Below are 14,089 nucleotides of genomic sequence, written 5' to 3' on the forward strand. Positions count from 1 at the left end.
AACCACTGGCCCAGATTGAGGAAGAGATGCCATGTATGCTATCTACCATATCCTGTCTGAGGTTGGAGATGCATTTAAAACCTTTTAGGGGTGGCCGCGAGGACAAAACAGATGTCTTTGTTTCTTTACCGCCCTCGTCTTTAAAAGTTTCAGTTCTGACTAGGTGATTTTAGAAAGGGGTCATATTCAAATCTAATGTCCAGTCCTGCACGTGGCTGGCCCTTACCCATGTCTCCTTGTCCTTTTTCAGAGTGATGAAAGCCCCTCGGAAGAATACGTGTACCATGGATACAGCCTCCAAATCCCAGCTGCGGCATTCCAAGCTATGACCCGGAACCAAAAGGGGTCGCTCTCGTTGCAATGGGAGGCCACTTCATAGATCCCCTCGTGGAGGATTTCACCAGCAGCGCCGTCAAAGGAGGTCAGCCGTGCGCCAGGGGTGATGGTGCACTCGCCTTTCTGCCCAATGCAGCCACGCACACCATTATGGAGGGCGCATATCTCTCCCACCTGACAGCTGGTTTCCTCACAGGTCAGCTGACCTGAAGCACCACAGGTGCATTTCTCCAAGCAGCCATCTAAGACGATGCTGTCTCCAACCTGGAAGATTTACAGCAAGAAGAAGGGGGAGAGGAGGAGTTTTTTTAAAAATGCAAACCTCAGTTAACTAGTGGTAAGGCAAAGATCGCACGCCCGGCAATGGCGAATAGGAGAACAAAAAGCAACAGTCTCGGGCCAGGCTAGATTGGTTACGAGATGCTGGGCCCTGTATCTACCAGAAGCAAGAAACAAGCTCTGTGTAATACCTTTCATCAAGACCAGCCACAATGACACAAAACATTGTGCAAGCATTTGAGCTAGCGTTGCCAACTCTGAGTCGGGAAATGCCTTCAGATTTGGGGGGGGTGGAGCCTGGGGGTGGATGGGGTTTGGGGTGGGGAGGGAACCTCAGCAGGGGATAATGCCATAGAGTCCAGCCTCCAAAGCAGCCTTTCTCTCTGAGGGAATTGATCTTGGTTGTAGGGCTGCCAGCCTCCAGGTGGGGCCTGGAGATCTTCTGGGATTACATCTGATCTCCAGATGACAGACATCAGTTCCCCCTGGAGAAAATAGCTGCTTTGGAGGTTGGATTCTATGGAAATATACCCTGCTGAGGTCCCTCCCATCTCCAAACCCTGCCCTCTCCAGGCTCCACCCCCAAATCTCCAGGTATTTCCCAATATGGAGCTAGCAACCCTACTTGGTTACCTGGAGATGAATTTTAGCAGATCTCCAGGCCCCACCTGGAGGCTGGCAACCCTTATTTGAGCTTGTCAGAACTCTTCATCGGGCTGAGTGCTACAACAATTAAAAAAATTAGAAGGGTGGAAAGCAGATTTTTCCAGGATCCTATCTGTAATAGAGTCAGGGCTATTTTGGGTCAGGAACGCACAGGAACGGAGTTCCGTCTGGCTCCAAAGTTGGCCACGCCCAGCAGGAACTCATTAGTATAATAGGCCACACCCAACAGCAGAAACTCATTAGGATTGGCTACAATTAGGGGTGTGTGGCCTAACATGCAAAGGAGTCCCTGCTACAAAAAAAGGCCCTGGGTTTTGTCAACAAACAAGGTAAAGGGAATAAGAAGCAAAAGGTGGGTGTGGCTGGATGACCACACTTCTGGTAACAGGGGCGTGTGGCCTAATATGCGAATGAGCTGTGCTGTCAGGGGTGTGGACTAATATGCTAATGAGTTCCTGCTGTTGGGTATGGCCTATTATGCTAATGAGTTCCTGCTGGGCTTTTTCTACAAAAAAAGCCCTGGGCAAAATCAACAACTGCCCGTACATGGGCCTTCTCTGTTGTGGCTCCCGCCTTGTGGAATGGCCTGGCCAGGGAGGTCAGGAAAACTCCCACTCTCCTGGCCTTCTGCAAACTATGCAAAACTGAACTGTTCAAGAGGGCTTTTCTGCGCAGGTAATAAGGCTGCATAGTACAGAATGGTTCACAAACTTACTGGTATAAGTGAGTGGGGCAGTGATCCGTACTGCTGGGTACAGCTTATTTTAAGGACAATCCTATTATGTAATATTTGTACCGCTTAATGTGTCATGTTAAGACTTGTGCAATGCTTCAGTTCTTTCTGGTGGTTCTAAACTCCTAAAATCCTAACACACTGGTTACGGAATGCCCCCATTTAGTTGACTGCACTGATTCACTCTGTGTAACCTGCCTTGAGCCCCTGTGAGGAAGGCGGACTATAAATAACATAAATAAATACTAATGGTTTTAAACGTTTTAGTCAATCCATTCCAATGTATGAATCCCTTTTTGTCCTACCATTTCCTCACGGAGTTCTGTATATATTATTCTTCCTTTCTCCATTTTATCCTCAAAATACTCTTGGGAGGTAAGTTGAGCTAAGAGAGCAACTGGCAAAGCGTGTTGCTGTCCCCGCGGCAGGGATTCTGCTAAGACCCGCAGGTCTCCCGCCGGCACTTGGTAAGCCTAGTCACCCAGCGAGTTTCTGTGGCAGAGTGGGGATTCGAACCCAGATCCTGGACTGACACGCTAACCACGACACCACACTGCCTCTCCCTGCATTGGGAGAGCAGCAAGAGCCCAGTTTGTCCTGGGAAGGATGGAGAACGGCCCTTCAGCATCAGCGTTCTGCCCATGATGTCACTGGAGCCATGCCTGATCCTCATCGTCTTTCAGGCCTTTCTACTCCCCTTTCAGCTTCCACGAAGACATAACATGGAGCTAGATGATCTGGACCTTTGTCTTGATTTCAACCCCAGGGCCTAACATGATTTGAGGGGACATCCTCTTAACGAGGAGACACGTAAATCAAAAGGGGAGAGTGGATTTAAGAAGGGTATTCTGAGGAACTGCAGAGAGAAAGCCTGCTGAAGAGGCATGTAATTCTAAAGCGCAAAGCTGCAACAATCCCAGTCAGTTACGGATGGTGGCTTGTGTCGTAAACACGTGGGATGCAACCTTACCTTGATGTACCGCCCGTCATGCACGCAGCCACAGTTCGCTATCGCCACGCATGCATCGCCGCTGAAGAGATAGCCGCTTTCACACTGACAGCCCTCAAAGCATTTCTTTGCACACTGTACTGGAGTGGACAAGCTGGTGCAGGTGAAATCGCAGGTCCTGGTGCACAGTTCGTAGTGGCTGTTGGGTGGGCAGGTGAGAGCTGAGAAGAAAGAGAGAATCCCAGGGGTGAACGCGAACAGGGACAGGCAAGGATGGAGTGCCGTCTGAACTTCTGGCAAAAATTCCACCAGCAGTCCACAGAATATGGAGTACAGGCCAAACTTTATGTGGCCAAACTTTATGTGGCGGTGGAAAGTGTTGTCAAGTCACAGCTGACTTTTGGCCACTCCGTAGGGTTTTCAAGGCCAGAGATCTTAATACCCCGGAGCTCTGCAGAAAGCGTCCGAGCAGAACACCACCCCCAGCTGGCAGGTACAATAAAACCTCCTATCCAGAAAGGTTATGCTCTTGTTCCCTAGGGGAGGTTGAGTCCGTAGAGCACATGTGCTCTAGTTGCCCACTCTACAGGGAGGTACGTCTCGGCATTATTACTCTATTACTTGATATGATCCCCGGCCATGTAGACACAAATAAAGCAAGGCTTCATTGGTTTTTATCTGGTAATAATTCTAAGATTACATGTCAAGTGGCTAAATTCTGTGCGTTAATTTTCAAATTATGGGAACTGCACCTTAAAAGCTCTTAAATTTGGGGGGGGGGGAATTATTATTGTATTTTATGTTTGACTAAACTGTATGCTGGCCCGAAGACCATAATAAACAACTATAACAACAACAACTACTACTAAGGCAAGAGACCAACAGAGGTGGTTTGCCATTCCTAGTGCCTCTGTGGATTTCCTTGGTGGTCTCCCATCCAAATACTAGCTGGGGCCAACCTTGCTTAGTTTCCCAGATCTGACGAGATCGGGCTAGCCGGGGCTATCCAGGTCAGGATGTGTCTCTATTAGTGAAATATTAAGCAGACTTGCACCCTTTGAAGCCCAGTGTGGGCTTTGAAAGGGGTAACTCCGCTTAAGATTGCCTTGCTTATCTCTCTCATTCTCTAGAATTAATGCAAAATCTTTATGAAAATGGGCTTCTTCCCCCCCCCATCAATTCCCCCCCTAGTCTGCCTACTTCATTGTGAACTGCATTATTTGTTTGTTTGCCAATTTTGACTTTTTCTCTGTCAATGAGCAATATCTCAGCAAGTGAAGAGGGGTCGGTAAGAGAGAGCAGTGAAAAATATGGTCGTGATTTTAGCACTGTTTGGGTCAGAAGGGACAGAAATTATTGTAGGAAATGGCAGATGCGTGTCCTACATACTGGAGACCTACTCTCATGCCGACAATACAGTTTCCTGTGTATCTTTTTGGTCAGGAATATTAGGAGATTTCTTTTTTATTCTAAAAAAAGAAGGGAATGATGAGATTTTCCAGAATGAAAATCCAGATATCGTGTAGAAATCCACATAAACGCAAGCCTGGAAGCTCACAGATAGAAGAGATTACAGGAGAATGGCTGTAACTGGCTGCCCGCTGTCTTCTCAGCCAGGCCTGTAGCTATGGTGGGGCATTTTGGGGCTCCGCCCCCTCAAATGTGAGGCATGCCCCACAACAGCTGTTGCCCCTCTCCCCCCTCCTGTGACACTAAAAGGGCCCTCCAGCTGATCAGTGGGATCACATGGCCCACCGATCAGCTGGAGGGTCCTTTAAATCTTGCAGGAGGGGAGGGAGAGGGGCAGCAAAATCACCGCTTGGAGTTCATGGAAGGCGTGTGGCTGCCCCCCCCCACTGTCCCACAAAATTTCCCCATGCCCCACCAATCCAAAATTTCCCCATGCCCCACCAGTCCAAAATTTCCCCATGCCCCACAAGTCCAAAATTTCCCCATGCCCCACCAATCCAAAATTTCTGGCTATGGGGCTGTTCTCAGCTGTGCCACCCACTCCTCCCATTGCATTGACTTGAACGGCATTTGCCAGCACCCTTTCTCGGTATCATGAATACCTGAAGCATCAAGATGGGAAAATGGGATTAACAAGTGAAACTGCTGATTTTGCTGGAAACTTACGACAGAAGTTGTCTGTTCTCCAGGCTCCAACTGTCGCCCCGGCTATTTGGCATGCAGCTGCGTATGCCTGAAGGCTTTGGCAGAGGGTCTGCCCCGTCCCATTGGCTGCACACATGTCATACAGACACCGGTTGAAATATTCGGCTGGGGCCACCAATGAGTGACACGCTTTGAATGGGCCTGATGTGGCTTGGATCATTCCGCAGGAATTCTCCGGTTGGAAGGGTGCTGTCTTGGTTGCGTCACAGACAGGACATTTCTCACCACAGCTGTCCGAGCAATCGACACCATCAACAGGAATTTTCCAAGAGGTCCCGAACTCCTCCACGTTCTGCGTGCTTTCCCCATTGGGCCGACGGAAATCATCGGTCCTGTTCCTGTTGAAGTTGCCACAGAGGCCGTTCATGTATCCTCGATAGTTGCTGGTCAGAGAAATTAAGACGTAAGAGGCAGTATCATAAAGGACTTTGAGGCCAAAGTCAGAATGGACGACGATGTTGTTCCCTTCTTGATTGATCCTGAGCTTCCCGTCATCTTTCCGCAACGGTAGGGTATAGATCTCTCTATCTACCTGTGTGAATAACAGCAAAGTGAGGGTACAGTGCTTGTAATGACCTGCACAGCCACAGCGTAAACCACAACCGTACAGCCCAAATTCAGAAGGGGACATACCTCGGCCTGCCACTTCTTCCCCCTCTCGAGTACAATGGTGTACCCATGAAAGGACACCACGACCATCTTTGTCGAGGAGACACGCCCATCGCCAGAACGTTCATTCTCCACTGACACGGAGAAGTTTGTCAGCTGCGAATCCCTTCTGCGGACTTCAGCTAAAGTGTAGGCACAAGCGCCTTGGAAGTCATAGGTCCGCCCATCAAAAGTCAAGTAGTGGGAGCCTCCGGTCAAACTGCATTGGCCACAGCCCACAGGATGACAGCCTTGGACACCATTCTCCACCCCGCATGTTTCGTGGGCCCCACAGGAGATGTTTCGGCATTCGACGGCTCCACTGTTTGTACAGCGGCATTTCACCTCACAGGAGGCGGTGGGGTAGAACTCCTCTTCCTTCTTGTAGTATTTGCCTTGGTGCACACAGCCACAGTTCCCGATAGGAACGCATTGGTCTGCACTCAGGAGAAACCCAGCATCGCAATAGCATCCTTCCTTGCACGATACTTCGCAGCCCTCTGGAGCCGAGAGACCGAGGCAGGTAGCGGGGCAGCCGTTTCCACAGAGTTCGTAGTGAGAGTTACGTGAGCATCTGGGACCTGGGAGAGAGGGCAAACCAGAATCAGTTTCAAGGTGATCTAGACCAGGTGTCCTCAACGTGGTGCCTGTGGGTGCCATGGTACCTGCCAACACCTTTCCTGATGCCCACCAAGTGTTTTTGGAATGTGGGCAAGGCCAAGTGAAGCTTTTGCCCAGCAAGACTTCTGATTGGCCATTGGAGATTTGATTGGCTGGTGCAGATTTTTTTTTTTGCTTTGGCATCAGCTGCCAACACAGCACAAGGATCTTTATTTTGTGCCTGAAGGTAAGTGGCGGTGGCCATTTTGTGGTTGGCTCCACCTCCTGAAGCAGCCATTTTGGGGCAGCCATTTTGTGGCTGGACCCACCATGCCGTGTCAGAATTCCAAAGCTGCCCATGGGCTTCAAAAGGTTGGGGACCCCAATCTAGACATTATTTTGGAGAGGTGGCTCATTGGGTGTTGGAACTGGATTTAGATCTACGGTCATCTGTTGCTGAAACCGTTTATGGAGTGACTTCTACTATTTCCATTCAACATGTGCTGTAACAACCTCCTTGTTTAACCTATCCATTTGTTAGTTTACTATTTCAGTCTCAACAACATGGCTGCTACTTCAGAACCTGATATCGCTGAATAAATGCATAGCTCATGATGCTGCAGGGCCCAAGGGGGAAATCTCTGGTTTCATCTACACAGTGGACTGGAAGTCAGTCCTATAAGCAAGCAGTGGATGCCTGACTCCCAGAGAGTCTGGACTCACTGAGCCTCTGCTGGTCCTCCTTGGCCCATAGAACAGGCAGAGGTTATTGCCAAAAGCAGTACTGGATTATTTGTGTTGGAAGTGAAGGACTTTGCACTGTCTCTTAAGCTCAGACTTCAGAGGGTGACCATAGAGAGCTACAGTGATAGATTGGTCAGCACCTGTGTATCCCTTCCTTTCTACTGCTCTGATAAGTTTTTTTTTAATTTCAACCTGTGTATCCCTTCCTTTCTACTGCTCTTTTACATTTTTTAAATGTCTTATGTTGTTTTAAATTGGTATTTTAATAGTTGTTTTATAGGTATTTATTATGATTGATGTAAACCGCCCTGAGCTTGTCCACAGGGAGGGAGGTATATAAACCAAATAAATAAATAATGTAGATTGCTCCTCTCAGGGAATCTTCCTTCCATCTCACACACCTTCTCTTTCTTTTCCTATCTTGCAACCATGTGCCTCTCTGTCCATCCTAGTACAGCTAGTTAGAACACTGTCTCTACCCTATCCCAGGGCCATAGCTAACCAGGGGCACATGGGGCAACGCCCCCTTCCAGATTTCCAGTGTCCCGAATCTGAGAGCCCACCCCACCATTTTTCTGCCACGCCACACAAAAGCGTAGTTTCCACTTCCTCTCCTTGCCAGCAGCCCCAGCCTCAGCAGAACAGTTTCTCCCTGCTTCCTGTTTCTGAGGGGACTGGCGACGACTGCGAGGCCTGCGTGCCTCGTAGTTGGCTGGCCTAGGATGCTGAGAGTCTCTCTTTCCAATTTTATCTCCTATCCGGCCACATATCTCCTTTTCAGGCCTTGTCCTCCTTGTCTCCCCACATCCAGGAGCCTCTCTTCCTCTTTGCTTGCTTGCTTACACTCACCACCACCTCCTCCTCCCCCCAGCCTTTGTGTCTCCTTTCTGCACTGACTCTGTACCTCGCCTTGCAAGGAGAGGGTTACAAAGAGAAGTTCCCTTCGGAAGGAAAAGAGGAGGTGAGCTGGGAAATCTCAGGGAATCTTCCTTCCATCTCACACCTTCTCTCTCTTTTCCTATCTTGCAACCTTGTGCCTCTCTGTCCATCCTAGTATAGCTAGTTAGAACGCTGTCCCTACCCTATCCCAGGGCCGTAGCTAGCCAGGGGCACATAGGGCAATGCCCCCTCCCAGATTTCCAATGTCCCAAATCTGAGCCCACCCCACCATATTCCTTCCACGCCACACAAAAGTGTAGTTTCCACCTCCTCTCCTTGCCAGCAGCCGCTGCTGCGCAGCCTCGGCAGAACAGTTCCTCCTTGCTTCCTGTTTCTGAGGGGACCGGCGAGTTGGCAACGACTGAGAGGCCTGCGTGCCTCGTGGTTGGCTGGCGTAGGATGCTGAGAGTCTCTCTTTTCAATTTTATCCAGCCACATATTTCCTTTTCAGGCCTTGTCCTCCTTGTCTCCTCGCATTCATGAACCTCTCTTCCTCCTTTGCTTGCTTGCTTACACTCACTTCCTCCTCCTCCTCCCAGCCTTTGTGCTTCCTCTCTGCACCAACTCTGCACCCCTCCTTGCAAGGAGAGGGTTGCAAAGAGAAGTTCCCTCCAGAAGGAAAAGAGGAGGTGAGCTGGGAAGACGGCTGCTCCGACCCCACCCTTTCTAGAAAACCGGATCTCAGTGCATCTAACCCTTTCCAGCACCTGCTGGCAAAGCAGCAGAGAAAAGACCCCTCTCTCAATAAAACAGTCTTTGGGTGCGTTCAGACGGCTCTTTAGATCCGTGCGAGGCACTGGTGCCTCATGACTTTAAATGTAATGATCAGACATCAACATCTGGGAAATGTTCGTCTTCCGTGAGCATCCCGTTTTGCCGTGCCTCGGAGCCGTACTAAAAAGATACTACTTTAAATCTGGAGTTTTCGGTTCCGATGGGCTACTCGCGGACTTTCCCCCATCTGATCGTTCCAGCGCGCAATTAAAAATGGAGCCCATTTGGGATGGTCTGACGTCAGACCATCCCGAACGGGTGCCATTTTAAAAAAATCTTGATTCTGTACATGTGCAGATAAACAAGGCCGTGATATCATGCCTATGTGCATGCGCAAAAAGGTTTTTTTTTTAAAAAAAAACCCCACCACGCATGCCTCCTTCAGTGGCCGCCTTCTAGACAATCCACAGCGGAAGCAGCGCACGGTAAGGCGATTCCCCCGGGGGATGTCTGGTCGTGTGAGGATGGATTACAAAGATCGGGATCAAATTTGAGCCGGCAGAATGTTGGGATTAGCTGTACATCTGAACGCACCCCTGGTGTGCGGCATGACTAATCGCTGCCTCTCTGAGGTGCCGTAGCGGCACCAGTTGAATTGCTGCTTGCCACAATACACGTGAGTAGGCACCCAGAGAGAAAAGGACTGGTGGCTTTCTGTAAGGATCAGTGGTGCCCCCCCAACCTGTCTTGTCCCCCCCCCCGAAAACTGCCTAGCTACGGGGCTGCTCTATCCTATCTTGAATGGAGTTCAGGACTCATATTTCTTTACTACATATAAAAACAGGCTCGGTGTGAACTTTATTTCCTCAGCAGCATCCCAGTGCGAATTCCGCTGTGCCATATGTCCATGGTCTGACATCTTCAAATATGCGGGTTTCAAGCGGGAATAAATTTGGGGAGGGGAAACTCTCAACCCAAAATGTCAGGTTTTCAAAATGAGTTTAATTTTAAGCTCTGGCGGCTCCCACACGTTGTGTTTGTGTGTTATGTGCCCTCCCTCAGCAGTTTCCCACAGAGGAAACGCAGATTCAAGAGGGAATACTTACTGCAGAAGGAGTTTGATCTCCACGGGTCGATCTGGATGCCCAGGGCCTGGCAGGCTGCCACGTAGGTACCGATGGCATTGCACAGGGTGTCATGTTGGCCGTGGTACTGGCAGGTATCAAACACGCAATCATCAAAGTAGGGCGCCGGATCAATGGTTCCATGGCATCGCCTGAAGGGCCCATCCTTTTTGATGAGGATCCCACAATAGCGGTCACCCTTGTAAGTCTGTTTCTGTGCCTCCTCACATGGCGGGCAATCGCTCCCAGTGCATCCCACTGAGCAACCGGGGACTTCGGCCACCTTCCAGCTTTCTGCAAACTGGGGAATGCTGGTTGCTGGGCCCCCGTTCTTCACGGTCAAGTCATCGTTGGGATTCAGGTTGTTGTTGCCACAGAGGCCGCAAGTGGCATTGGCATAGGTATTGGGTATGATGACCTTGACGTAGCTGTTCCAGTCAAAGGTGACTGTCAGGTCAAAGTCCATCTGGACGAAGGCCTGGGCCCCACTGATGTAGGCCTTTATCTTGCCATCCTGATAGAAAGGCAGGTTCACGAAGACTCCGTTGACCTGGAATGGGATATGACAGGAACCATCACCACTTGTCCCAATACACATCCGGTTACTTCTTCGTGTGTATACACTCTTAAATCTGTTATAATGTCTCAACAGTGAGACTGAGAATTGAACTTCTGAATGTACTGCCTTGTATCGAATCAGACCATTGATCCATCAAAGTCAGTATTGTCTACTTAGACTGGCAGGGGCTCTCCTGGGTCTGAGGTAAAGGCAGGCCCATAGCCAGGGATTTTTAAGTCGGGGGGGGATTTAAATGTCTTAGGGGGCATTGGCTAATAGAATCAAAGGTAATTCAATTAAAGTTAATTACCTTATGTCCCTTGGACTGCAAGAAGATCAAATCAGTCAATCCTAAAAGAAATCAACCCTGACTGTTCCCTGGAAGGCCAGATAATGAAACTGAAACTCAAATACTTTGGCCACCCAATGAGAAGGGAGCACTCACTGGAGAAGACCCTGATGCTGGGAAAGACTGAAGGTCAAAGAAGACGGGGATGGCAAAGGATGAGATGGTTAGACAGTGTCATAGATGCAACGGACATGAAATTGAGCCAACTTCAGAGGACGGCGGAAGACAGGAGGGCCTGGCGTGATCTTGTCCATGGGTTCGCGAAGAGTCGGACTCGACTGTGCGACTGAACGACAACAACCTTATGTTGAAATTAATTAACTTACCTTTCTGCCCTTGCCAGTCTGGGAGGCCGTGGGGGAGAGAGAGACATGCAAGAAAGTGGGGTGCAGGAACCCCGTGCTGGATTCCAGGAGCCCGAGAGCTCACCAGTGACAGGTACTTTCCAGGGAAAATAGACTTTCTGGGGGAAATAGAGAAGTGCTGTCTGGCTCTGCACAGCCACCGTAACTGGCCCCTCACACCAGACAGCTGCCCTGGAATACCCAGCTCCTTCCCTGCACCCACTGCTACTCAGGGGCTGTGGGCTGGATGGGGAGTCATGGGGCCTTGCCAGTAAGTTGGGGGGGGCTAGCCCCAAGGTGCCCCACTGTAGCTACAGGCCTGGGTGAAGGTCTTTTACATCACCTGTCCCCTGGTTCTTCCAACTGGAGATGCCAGGGATTCAACCTGGGACCTTCGGCATGCAAAGCAGATGCTCTACCACTGAGCTACGGCACCTCCCAAAATGAAAGATGCCCAGGTAAAATGGGTGATTTAGAGAATATATGCAGAAATGGTTCGTGGAAGAGAGGTCCATCCATGGCTTCCATCCATGCTGTCTAAAGGGATCCTCCATGTCCATAGACAGTAAGCTTCTGAATACCAGTGCTGGGAAGAAACACCAGGGAAAGACCTTGGCTTCTATGGCCTGTTTATTGGTCCTCTCAGGGACTCCATGAACTGCTGGACTCCATGGACTGCTGGTCTGACCCAGTGCAGCTCTTCTTATGTACTTATGTTTAATTGGCATTGCAGTTAATTGGCATTCCTACATGGTTGTTTTTATTGCGTTGTTTATTGTATTGCCTAGGTATGCTGCTTGCAGTACTTAGAGGTACTTCATGGGTTTGCATTACTGGAGGTACTTCAGCAAAGAGGATTCATGGGCAAATCCTTTAAGTCTTAAGAAACTGGGATGACTCCAATTAAGATTAAATGCTGGGAAACCCCCAAAGCAGATGTGAAGGAATGCCATCCACCCAAGAATCCCACCCCCCAATATTTCAGTCAGTGGGACCACACTCTGCATATTCTCAAGAACCCAGGTGCAAACTCATAGCTGGCAGGAAGGGAGGGGGGTGGAGCCATCAATCTCCAAGCACAGAGCACCCGAGCTCTTGGTTATGCTAATGACTCTAGCCAAAGCAGGCCAATGGTTTACCACCTGGGACCCTTCTAGCAAGTCACAGCTACAACCATAAAGCTGAGAAGACTTAAGTAAGCTCTTAGGGACAGGAAGGGACGGTGAGGTCATCCCAAAGGAGAAACACAAGTTATTTAAACTCAGGACATGATGAAAAAGCTCTCATGCATCTTGCTTTTGGTCATTCACAGGCACAATATCAGTTCTATAACAACCTTATTAGTGTATTGCTATCTGTAATTTTAAGGTAGTTTCTTCATGACGGCTCGGTTGCTTGTACCTTTGGAAAGTGTTTTGCCAGCCATAGAACAGAAGGGGCGATTTCTCACTAGAGCTGCCTCGCAGCGCAGCCGCCGTTTGCCTCGACACAAACATGTAAATTTCACACCCGAGGTTGCAGGGCTGCATTTGACCCGCGGCTTCGCCCGATTTCCTCCGCAGTTTTGTGATCCTCAAAAACCAGTATCACGAAACTGCGGAGGAAATCGGGCAAAGCTGCGAGTCAAAATGCAGCCCCGCAGCCTCGGGTGTGAAATTAACATGTTTGTGTCGGGGCAAACGGCGGGTGCGCCCCGAGGCAACTCTTGTCCTAATTAAACATTGCTAAGGATAAGCTCCCAGTGTAAGGAAAGGGGACTGAATGTTTTCACCTTTTCTTTGGTCCCTTGCTCAGCCTGGACAGGACAAGTATATTATTTTAATTAATTTAATAAACTTTCTCATATTTTTAATCCTGATCTCTAGAAAAATACCACACTTATTCAGTCTTGCTATCTGAAGAGTGGTAACAGGGAGGGGCAGCAGGTAAGCTTGCCATTCCTGCAGCATGATAGCTCAAGTTTGCAGAGTTGCAATAGATTACTCCCACGCTTGCTTGTAGGAGTTTAGTAGGAGGCACAGCAACTAGGCAAAGCTTCTAAAAACAGCAGTACAGGTACAGAGTGCTAGATGTACAACTCTGTCTAGCAGGAGATGCTCTCATACTTGTTGGTGGCAGCACGTGGTATCCAATTTGTTGTTGACACCCCTGGGAAGTGAGGAGAAGGAGTGGAGATACTGAATGGAGACTTGGGGAGGCTGTGGGGTTCCCCCCCAAATCCCAGGGGCCAAGCAGAAGGAACAGAAAGGGTTTGCACCTCTGTTACTGGAGTCTGATGCTGACTTTTTGCCAGGATGTCTAATGAGGCCAACACTCGCCTGACCATGAAATGCATATATTTTATTGCCCGTCCCAGTCATGGCATTGCAATATAGCTGGCTTGTTTCACCCACATTCGGAATGCGAATAGACCTAACAACTAAAGTTAAGATGGCTCGACAGATTTACTGCCGTCTGCCACAGTTCATTACATTAGCGTATTGCTGCCAAGCTTCCGGAAGAATTTCAATGAGTATTGACAAATTATACTTGCATAAATTACTTGGTGGGAGTATAACAGAAGCTCCTGCAAAATATGTTCCGGAAAGCACTCCACCAATACTCTTCTCAGTAGCTTGCTATATGTCGGGTTTTAAGGCTGCTAACTGCAGGTGTCTCAGGCGCTTTCACACCACTACGGTTTGGTGCAGTGGTTAAGAGCATGGATTCTAATCTGGGAGAATTTCGTTTGATTCCCCACGCCTCCACATGCAGCTGCTGGTGTGACCTTGGGTCAGTTACAAGTTCTTTCAGAGCTGTTCTCTCATGAGCAGTCCTTGAAAGAGCTCTCTCAGCCTCACCTACCTCACAGGGTGTCTATTGGGGGGGAGGGGAAGGGAATGGAGATTGTAAGCCCCTCTGAGACTCCTTCGGGAAGTGAAGGGCAGGGT

At 49.3% G+C, this 14,089-nt stretch overlaps 1 protein-coding gene across 1 annotated transcript in view; it reads right to left on the reverse strand.

Moving 5' to 3' along the window:
• Positions 1 to 246: 246 nt before the first annotated feature.
• The window catches only part of LOC107109584 (IgGFc-binding protein-like), a 47,090-nt gene continuing 33,247 nt past the window's right edge, over positions 247 to 14,089 (reverse strand). Inside the window, exons 13-17 of the mRNA XM_015410249.1 lie at positions 9,890 to 10,457; positions 5,772 to 6,367; positions 5,364 to 5,670; positions 2,985 to 3,184; positions 247 to 600 (exon numbers count right to left, since the gene is read on the reverse strand). Coding sequence (XP_015265735.1) covers positions 247 to 600; positions 2,985 to 3,184; positions 5,364 to 5,670; positions 5,772 to 6,367; positions 9,890 to 10,457 — 2,025 coding nt within the window. The remainder of the gene's footprint in view (positions 601 to 2,984; positions 3,185 to 5,363; positions 5,671 to 5,771; positions 6,368 to 9,889; positions 10,458 to 14,089) is intronic.

Source organism: Gekko japonicus, unplaced genomic scaffold, assembly GCF_001447785.1.
Source record: "Gekko japonicus isolate JY-2015 unplaced genomic scaffold, Gekko_japonicus_V1.1 scaffold1267, whole genome shotgun sequence".
Classification (NCBI taxonomy): Eukaryota; Metazoa; Chordata; class Lepidosauria; order Squamata; family Gekkonidae; genus Gekko; species Gekko japonicus.